Source organism: Lactuca sativa, chromosome 5, assembly GCF_002870075.4.
Source record: "Lactuca sativa cultivar Salinas chromosome 5, Lsat_Salinas_v11, whole genome shotgun sequence".
Taxonomy (NCBI): domain Eukaryota; kingdom Viridiplantae; phylum Streptophyta; class Magnoliopsida; order Asterales; family Asteraceae; genus Lactuca; species Lactuca sativa.
In genome coordinates, this window is record NC_056627.2 from 132,947,878 (window position 1) to 132,958,228 (window position 10,351).

At 32.9% G+C, this 10,351-nt stretch overlaps 1 protein-coding gene across 5 annotated transcripts; it reads right to left on the reverse strand.

The window, feature by feature from the left end:
• Positions 1-2,198: 2,198 nt before the first annotated feature.
• LOC111889997 (mediator of RNA polymerase II transcription subunit 15a) lies at positions 2,199-5,023 on the reverse strand. 5 transcript variants are annotated; one of them, XM_052764298.1, is made up of 11 exons: positions 4,714-5,023; positions 4,346-4,424; positions 4,125-4,236; positions 3,872-3,975; positions 3,679-3,787; positions 3,401-3,500; positions 3,163-3,300; positions 2,925-3,015; positions 2,735-2,846; positions 2,568-2,643; positions 2,199-2,466 (listed from the first exon to the last, which is right to left on the reverse strand). In XM_052764298.1, the coding sequence occupies exons 2-11, from the start codon at positions 4,408-4,410 to the stop codon at positions 2,444-2,446; spliced, it is 930 nt and encodes a 309-aa protein (XP_052620258.1). In that variant the 5' UTR covers positions 4,411-4,424; positions 4,714-5,023; the 3' UTR covers positions 2,199-2,443. The 5 variants fall into 5 exon arrangements, with proteins under 5 accessions (XP_052620258.1, XP_052620255.1, XP_052620257.1 ...); XM_052764295.1 differs by having other exon boundaries at positions 2,925-3,075; XM_052764297.1 differs by having other exon boundaries at positions 2,925-3,075; positions 3,407-3,500; positions 4,346-4,413; positions 4,714-5,021.
• Positions 5,024-10,351: the final 5,328 nt, after the last annotated feature.

The window sequence follows — 10,351 nt, forward strand, 5'->3', positions numbered from 1 at the left end:
GGAGTAATGCTTCAAGTCGTATGAATTATGGCATCCTACTTGTGTGAAGTCCACATTCTTACACTCAAGGTTTTTTTTAACAACATTCGTTCTTATTTTCACTTTTTATATCAATGTATTCACTTTTTCTATTTTTTTTAATATTATGGTTAACCAGTATTAATTATTAACTGACAAAACTCATTAACCATAACCAATAATAACCATACCAAATGGCTACTGAAATGCATTAACCGATAGTAATGGTTATAACTTGGTTTTTGCTCAATAACAAACAAAATCGTCCCATACACACCTCCTAATCCACTTCACAAGCCGGTTCCACCCGCCTGTTTCAAACATGCAAAATGGAGGATGTCATTACGAAATGCTCAAAAACAATGTTCTTTTTAGCATTTTGCAATCGTTCCCAATTTTATATTTTTCCATATTTTTTCTGAAAGAAAAAGAAAGCCCAAAATAAGTATCAAATCTGTACTCACAGTTCAGTTTTAAACTGTCTGTTGATGGCTCCAAATACAAACTTCGGCGCATAATTTTTCTTGACATGTGCACAGGTGCAAAGGTTCTTGGCCACATTACAGGAATATCCAAACCCACAAGCGAAGATGATGAAGATTGGGCTACCATTGACTCCCGAATCAAGTCTTGGTTCTACTCTACATGTGATGCTAACCTTTTAGAAATCATATCAAGTGATTAGTGCACTGCTAAAGATTTGTGGGACAAACTAGTTGAATTCTTTCTCAATAACAAGATGCCAAGAATGCTTCAGCTTCATGAACAATTTCGCAATACGAATAAGGGCTCTTCCTCTATCACCGAGTTCTGCCACTCTCTCAAAAACTTAGTTGATGCTTTGGCTGACTGTGACACCAAAATTGATGAACTAGAATTAATGATGCAAATTCTAAGGCAACTTCCTCCCTCATACCACAATATCGTTGATGTAATCACTAATACAAAGCCTTTCCCTTCATTCCTTGAAGCTAAAACATGCTCCTCATGTATGAATCACACAAAGAGTCAATCAATCTCCTCGGTGATGCACCACTCACCTCCTTGACTGCTTTGTATACATTCGTTCCGTCTCATGGGAAATCTAAAAATAAATATAATCGAGGCAAAAGTAGTGGGTGGGTTGCTTCCGAAGGAGGAGGGGGGGGGGGGGGGGGGGGGGGGGGGGGGTAATACTAATGTTTCTACACAAGGCACTTAAGGATTCTACCAAGCTCATTTTGGCAATCAAACCAACCGGCAATCTGGTCTCCTCGGTCCACCTCTGCAGCAACATGTCTTCGGATTGCAGCCCTTTGTTGTTGGCGCATCTCAGCAGCAACCGACAACAACATCAACTCACCCTAAATTGCAGCCAACAACAGGTTTTTTTTGCTGTTATTCCGGGATTTTTACAGCAACCACTGCTGCCTACTTATGCACCACATCGACAGCTTTTCCCTGCTCAAGTTAAACCATATTATTACTTAGCCGATTTTTGATTTGACTCTCTACCGAAGCCTTGCAGGAGCCCTTCAATATCTGACTTTCGCTCGTCCTGATATTGCTTATGCTGTACAATAAATTTGTATGTACATGCATGATCCGCGTACCCCTCATTTTTTGGCTCTTAAGCGCATCTTAAGGTATCTTCGTGGTACCCTCTCTCACGGTCTTCACATTTGTCCTTCAACCGTCGATCGCTTGGCCTCTTATTCTGATGTTGATTGGGCCGGTTGTCCTACCACTCGTCGGTCCACATCTTGTTATGTGTTTATCTTGGAGACAATCTCGTTTCCCGGTCCTTGAAACGACAACACATCGTCTCTCATTCTAGTGTCGAAGCCGAGTACCGGGGGGTAGCTAATGTAGTTGCTGAAACTGCTTGGCTCTGTAATCTCATTCTTGAACTTTATTGTCCCTTGTCTCGTGCTACGATTGTCTTTTGTGACAATGTCATTGCTATGTACCTTGCCTCTAACCCGATTCAGCACCAAAGAACCAAGCATATGGAAATTGATTTACATTTTATTAGGGAACATGCTGTGATTAGTCATGTGCGTGTTTTGCATACCCTGTCAACGTATCAGTATGTAGATAGTTTAAACATTCGAGAATCCCATGTTCAAACTAAGGGGGTGTGTTAAATATATATTCTAGTTAGGGTTGTTTATTTATTATTGTGTGGTATAGGGACCCCATTGTAAATGAACTTTATATATATATAATGATCAATATACTCATCCCTAGGTAAGAGGGATTTCCACAATTCTTATTAGATATAATTCTTTACAACTATTTTCCAAATATTTTGTAAAAAAAAATATATTAACCATTGTTCCATATATATTATCAATCGAATTTTACACATTGCCCAATTTAATTTACGTCCCACAAGTGCTTGGCAGCTGCATTTAGTCTTCAAGTCTTTTGGCTAAACCCCGTGTCATTGAAAATGTGGACCCACACCTTATACCTAACAGAATGAACATCATATTTGCATCAGAAAGTGTAAATAAACATCATTCCATTCTATCTATTCATTCATATTTCATATATAGCTAGCTTACCAGGCATATTAGCATTTTGTAATGATCTACTTTCCATACTCAACATCTTCAAGGATATCATTCGCAAATAATCAGACTGCAAACCAAATAATTTAGAAAAAAAAAAAATGACAAAACATGATATGTCAAATGTCATAGAAGAATAGAAGACACAACAAAGTACAAACCTGACTTGTTGCAGCAGTATAAATCTTTTCTTCAAACCTCACAGCTATTTTCACAAGTTCATTTAGCCCCTCATGTCCAGAGAATGGAAGATGCCTCTTCAAGGTATCCAGTCTACAACAAAACCAAAAGCATAATTTAAATATTTTAAACCACATCAAATTAAAAAATTAAGAAAATATAAATACAAACATTTTGTTCACGATCCTTTGTCGTGAATCTGGTTGCAGCTGAGCCCTCCATTCACCATTTTCCATAATATTAAAAGAGGAGTCATCAACGGCTGAAGAGCAAGTGAAGACAATAATCAGGTGCTTGAGAGTCATGGGAAGCTCTTCATGCTCTTGTATTTATATTTTAGTTTTTCACGTGCATTAGTATTACTTGTAACAATGTTATCTCTTTGTAATAAAAAATATTAAAAAAAAACCTCGCTTTCCATTTGAAATGATGTTATTGTGCATGGTTTGAGAGGAAAAAAGTTGTTGTCCTTGTTGAGGATGATAAGAGGGGACACAAATAGGAAGTGGAAACCCTTGGATGTTCACTTGCTGCATTACCTGAGAGCCTGTCCATTGGAGAACAAAACAAACAAATAATATTATATTATATTATCAATACAGGATTTAATGGAGCATAAGATCAAATGACAATCTATCCGGAAATACCTGAACCTGAGGGGTTTACACTATTAGCAACATAGTTTGACTTTTGTGATCGAGCCTCCATGGTCAACATCTTCAAGGATATCTTTCGCAAATAATCAGACTACAAACCAAATTAATCAATTAATAAAAAAAAGGTCCCACAAAGTAGCTTAACATAAATGACAAGACATGATATATATATATATATATATATATATATATATATATATATATATATATATATATATATATATATATATATATATGTCATAGAATAGAACACACAACAAAGTACAAACCTGGCTTGTAGTTGTTGCAGCAGTATAAATATCGCCTTCCAACCTGTCGGCCATTTCCTTAAGTTCATGTATCCCCTCATCTGGAAGACACCTCATCAAGGTATCCATTCTACAACAAAAGCAAAAGCAAAATCATAATTTAAATATTTTAAACCACATCAAATTAAAAAATTAAGAAAATAAAAATACAAACATTTTGTTCACAATCCTTTGTCGTGAATCTGGTTGCAGCTGAGCCCTCCAATCACTAGGTTCCATGCTCTGCATCTTCAATGATATCTTCTGCAAATAATCAACCTGCAAATCAAATATAAATGAAAAGTTTTAGTCCCCAAAGTACATCACCACATATCACACATTCATTCATTCTTCTATTTAATAACTACTTCCATTCCATCTCTACACAATATCCACTAATTAAAAACTACCAAAAATAAAAAACAAACCGGGCTTGTTGCAGCATTATAAATCTTCTCTTCAAATCTCACTGCTATTTTATTAAGTTCATCTAAACCCTCTTGTCCAGAGTATGGAAGATGCCTCTTCAAGGTAACCACTCTACATAAAAGCAACATGAACAACATGGTTAGCATATAATCAAATGCTTAAAACACATAAATTTAAGAGAAGGATGTAATCTGTAAATGGTAAATAGTTAGATACATACATCCTGTTCACCATCCTTCGCCTTGAAGCTGCTTGCAGCTGAAACCTCCAATTGCTTGTATCCATCACCTAAAATAGAACTATATTTGTAACACTCAGAAATGAATATTTGTACAAAAGGAAAAGTGTCCATTCCTATCTGGAGCTACAATTTAGTAACAACACAAAATCGTTGGGGCAAAAGAGTGATCAAAAGTAGCGATCTCTAAAATTTGAGTTCCAATTAGCAAATATAAGTTGTGCTTACAATACACTAGACATCAAAATTGACAATTGAGCATATAATTAGAGGTGTGTTTTAATTCCAGCGATCACCAATTAGCAACTGTTTGGATAAAAAGAGGCTCGGCAATTAAATAGCGTACATACCTGGTACCAGACAAATGCCTAATTCTTCTTGGAGATAAAGCAATTGGACTCTATCTGAAAATCAAAATCCAACAACTCAAAAGTAAACGATCGAGTATAATCAGAGATTGAATCGATTTGCGTGTAACAGATGGTGTTGCCGTGAGATGGTCGCCGGTGACAAAGACGTGAAAGACGATCCCTACTTCGACGGAAGACGAGACAGTAGAGACAAAAAAGGAAGGCTAGCAAGAAACTTATGAAGAAATTTCGTAGGAGTTACAGATATATTGACTCACAAAGGCCAAAGCACAACACCATCTTTTTTGTAATATTTCATGTAAACACGGAATCTCAATAGTCAATTTACTTTTAAAAAAAAAAAAGTGTTTGAGAAAACTCCAACAATGGTCCCTCTACTTTTATTTTGTACAAAGGTATAAAAAATATTTCAATTTGAAAAAACAAGTATTTATTTGAAGATTTTATTATGGATTTGATCCATAAAATTAACATTAGTGTACTTTTACTCTTACTCTTATATATGCTAAGATGATTGCCTTGACCTTAAATCTATATTTTCAATTTATTTTATTAATATGTATTTATATTATCTATTGGGCTACATTTACATCCCATCATTTCAAGATCATCCCTACCAAACATCCATTTCGCACCGTAGATTCTAGCAAGCCCCATAGTCTTCTCCGATGACCACCATTTTCTCGTGTAAGACTGAAACCAAAAGTTAAAACCCTAAGCAAAACAAGAAAGCCAAAAACTATTTTAGTAACAAGAAATCAAGGATCATTGCATAATTTATACAACCATGGTTAATGAATAAAGATTTATGGAAAGTATTCAAAAAGTTAATATGTTCAAATCATCCAAAAAAACATCATTAATCCACTGGTATGTGGAGTCATCAAACCCCAACCTACCATCCTGTTTGGACGGTGGATATCTTTTAGGTTTTAATGGCTTCAATTCCTTTCATCAGAGGAGGTGACCAAGTAGAGTTAGAATTTTTTTTATCCGTTGAATAAGTGAGCAAACCCAGACAATTATAAACACACCAACGATGTAGAGAATGAAGTCAAGCTTGGTTTCTATGTCAAACTCTCTATCATCAAGTCTATTAAGCATTACATCCACTTGTCGGTGTCTAGCTCCCCCATCGACCCAAACTCTGCCAAAAAAATCAGTGAGCCTTAACCCTGATTACTACTAATGATTACGGTTTAGGTTCGGCAACTAAAATCCAGTTGTCTCTTCGGTTCCAACAACATTTGTCGCACTTCATTCAAACAAACCTGAAAACTTGTATATTAGGCTAAACGATATCATACCGTTTTCACCGATGGACATCTTAACCTTTTGCAAATTCTGCAACTTTTAAAAACGGATAGGGTGTGAGCTTTTTGTTTAACGCTAGCAAAACCCACACAAAAATTTGATTTTTGCCAAAGGTAAACTTCCACCGTCGACACATTACCGTCGGTAAACCAAAAGGAAGGGGTGGTGTTCACCACCAGTAAATGGCGCCACATAAGCATACAGCCGGTAAAAAAATATATAACACCGTTCAGCCTTATAACAAGAGATCGATGGTTGATGGTGGTCCAAAATTGTTTTACATCCACGGTGATCATGTGTTGGAATCTCTAATGAAAGGGAACCGGGAAATGTAATATATGAGTTTGGGGTTAAAATAATAATATATAATAAAAATAAAAAGTAATGTGAATTATTAATTTCCCTGAGTCTTGATATATTTTGGTTAGTAGTGTTTAGTTTAGGACCAAAAGTACAATTAAACTTTGCTATAGGAACTATTTTTACGAGTTAGAATTTTTTTAGTCTTTAGCCACAAAAAATACAAACCACATGACAATGTTTGTAGTTTCCTCAAAAAAATTATTTGATGAATAAAATTTTATAATTTATAAAATAAATTTGAAACCTATTATTTATTTTTTAAATGGGTTATCTTTTATGGATTTATCTTATAGACTTTTTGTTATAATACTTAAAATCAATCAACTTTCACGACATAATCTTAATATATAATTAATTTGAAAATATTTAAATATCTTTTGTGACTTAAGCTATCAAAGAGTATATAAAATTTTAAATAAATTTGAAATATACATATTAAATTCAAAATATAACTAACTAATATCATTTTACAATATAACATAACTAGGTTAGAGACCCGTAAAAACCACAGGTTTATAAAAAAAATCAATTTTATAGCCACAAAATTACATATAACAAAATGAATGAGAACGTAACATGTGTTAAAAAAAATTATTTATTAAAATAGATTTGAGATTATTTACATTTTCTTATAATATATGTTAATAAAATAAATTTTTTAAATTTTAGATATAATAATAAAATAAATATTCTAAATAGTTGATTAAAATCCATATAGTGATGGATCCATTATCCTTTCGTCGAAATTTCTTCAAATCCCCTTTATTATTTTCTAGAACCAAAAAGTATCCATGAAATATATATATATATATATATATATATATATATATATATATATATATATATATATATATATATATATATATATATATATATATATATATATATATAATCCAACGAGTTAAGTTTCATGGATACTTTTTGGTTCTAGAAAATGATAAAGGGGATTTGAAAAAATTTCGACGAAAGGATAATGGATCTATCACTATATGTATATATATATATATAGTATTTTAAGTAATTATTGTGTTATTGCATGCATAAATATGAGTCAATCATTTTACTTATTTTAAGAAAGTGATTAATACATATTATTGAATTAAAAATAATCGAAAAATATCATCTAATTTAACTAGAAGGGTATTTTAGTCGATTAATATTGATTTAATAAAGAAAATTTGCATATTTTAAAGGATTATAGATTCTATTAATTTTAAAAATCCAATTTTGCGAATTATAAGGCTTTTAATTCGGACATTCTGACAGAATATGTTTGAGTATGTTCAAAAACAAAAATATTCTAGAACCATAAAATAATAAAAATATTCTTGAACATATTTTTTGTAGAATAACAAATTCTCTAATCAGCAATTTAAGAATTAAAGCAAAAATTATATTAGTTCTTATAGAATACATGTAACAATTGTTAAGAATTTCATTTATTGTTAAAAAATAAACCTAAAAATCTTTCAAATCGGGAAAAACATCAAAATCTAACAAATACACTAATTTATTCTAAAAAAATAATGTTGCTAAGAGGCGTCGTTCAAATTTCGTGGTTCGTTCTACAAGTATCAACTTCTGTGGAAACAAATCCAATGAATAAATTAGTGAGAAAATATATATATTCCATTCCAGCATAATTGGAACTCATCATGTACTTCATTCATTCTATGAGAATAACTGTCATGAAATTGAATTATGTAAGAATAAAACTATGTGAGAATGCTTTTATACGACAAAAGTAAAACAAATTTTAGTAATTCTAAGAGAACTCATACTACATGTTAAAATCAAGTAACACAAATAACGAAATAACGAACTCATAAATTATTTTTGTATTCTTTAAGAGTTTGAACATAAAAAATCATCACAACACTGATAATAAAAGTTGAAAGTCCACTATCCACACCATGCATGATAAAAGGTTGGATCCACCCATGCTTACAATTTGCATTTTTCTGTAGGAAGTAAGATAATTATAGCATATGTATGATAATAGAACATGAAGGCTACTTAAAAATTACTTCTTCAAACCAACAACGAAGATCATATACACACAAATAAACCATATAGTATTAAGAAATTCTATCAACACCAATGTATATGTAATAAATAAAGAACTACTACTACACATAATCTCAAATTTGAACTAATTCCTTGTTACAAATTCTAAAACATCAACCCAAAACTCAACTATGATCAACGGACAACGGTTTTAGTGAATAAATGATCATTTTGGACAATTTTGGGTACAAGGAGTCAACCAAACAACAGCACAGTGCAGTAAAAAGCTTAATCTATGATTTTTAATATGTGTTTAGTAAGTAAATCATACCTTAAATCAAGCCTTACAACTTTCGCTTCCTTTCTGTTGTGTTTTACACCAAATCGTCCCAAATATTTTGAGAGTTCGTGATCGATTCTTTTCAAATCGACTGAAACGAGTAACCTCCATGACCTACTCAACTCCAACAAAGAAATCAAGAGTAATGAATCATTAACCTAGACAAAAATAACATCAACTAAACCAAAGTATAGCATAATGAGATGATTACATGTTAGCATCTTTGATATTAGAAATGTATATGAAAAGGAAACAGAAGAAAATGGAGACATTTTTTTACCTGTCGTTGATTGGGACTGCCAAAACAAGGGGGAAACACCGGGATTGTCGAGCAAACACCACCGAGACCCCCATTTGATTCCGTGTTCTAACTGGGAACTTTTCTGACTTCTTCATCTAACCCTCCCTACTTCTCACTTCAAAGTCACAGAGGACGAAAGCAGCCCCACTGCTTCGGCCCACGTCCTTCTTCGATCTAGACGACCATCGGAGCACGTCATTCGGGTGCGATGGGTCTGTAATCGTCGGACATCCCTCGCACCTCGCCACCGAAGATGCCTATCCCCTCGATCTATAGTTGCGATCAATAGTGGCTACGTGGTTGGAGAATTGGAATGGTTTGACGAGGGGAGGAATCGGAAATGCATAGACCTAATTTTACTGAAGGTAATTTCATCAACTTGGGATTGGGAGGGAATCCTAAATTGGGGGCGACGATGAATAGAAAAGAAGAGGGAAATTGAGTTTTAAAACTAATATTCCTAAATTAAAGGCATATTAATTGATTTATATATTTACCATAATTAATTAAAAGTATGATTACATATTTACCCTTATGAAATGATTGGCCTATATTTATTCATACAATAACACAATAATTATTTTAAATACATGAATCTAGCTCTCTCTCTCTCTCTTTCTCTCTCTCTCTCTCTCTCTATATATATATATATATATATATATATATATATATATATATATATATATATATATATATTAGTAATTCTTAAATAGCTTAATTCAAAATTCAAATTTTAAATTCAATACATATCTTGTAACATCCCAAGAATCATGAATAAAAATTTTCATTTTTTAGTCAACAAAAATCCATCAAATATTCATATAAACCATAAAAAGGTATGCCAATGTGAAAATAGTTATTAGAGTATAATCCATAAATCATAAATATTCTAAACATGGTGGACGCGTTGCGATCAGGTTGAGCCCTTCCCCTTCGAGTTGGAATGTAACACCCATAAAATTCATGAAAATTTAAAACTTTTCAAACATTCAAAAAACGTTATTTATTATAAAATGTTTTCAAAATACTATCATATCAGAGTATCCAAAAATAAAAAATCAAGCCTTCATATTCCCGCGATCATCCAAAGTACCTGAAACAAAATCCAAAACTATAAGCCCGAAATTTAGTGAGTTTCCCCCAAAATACCAATGCCATACAAATCATACCCATATCATAGAAAGTAAACAACATGCATATAGAGTCTACAATTTGACTTGATTGCCCTCATCGGGCCTACAGTCTATCTGGCCCACTCTCAGAAACTTCAGCATGTTTGGTCCGTCTACTCG

Coding starts and splice junctions, on each gene's coding strand:
- LOC111889997 (XM_052764295.1), bottom strand. CDS start 4,410: ATGGATACAAGCAATTGGAGGTTTCAGCTGCAAGCAGCTTCAAGGCGA. Junction 4,237..4,345: donor CGAAGGATGGTGAACAGGAT/GTATGTATCTAA, acceptor GCTTTTATGTAG/AGTGGTTACCTTGAAGAGGC. Junction 3,301..3,400: donor TGTAAACCCCTCAGGTTCAG/GTATTTCCGGAT, acceptor TCCAATGGACAG/GCTCTCAGGTAATGCAGCAA.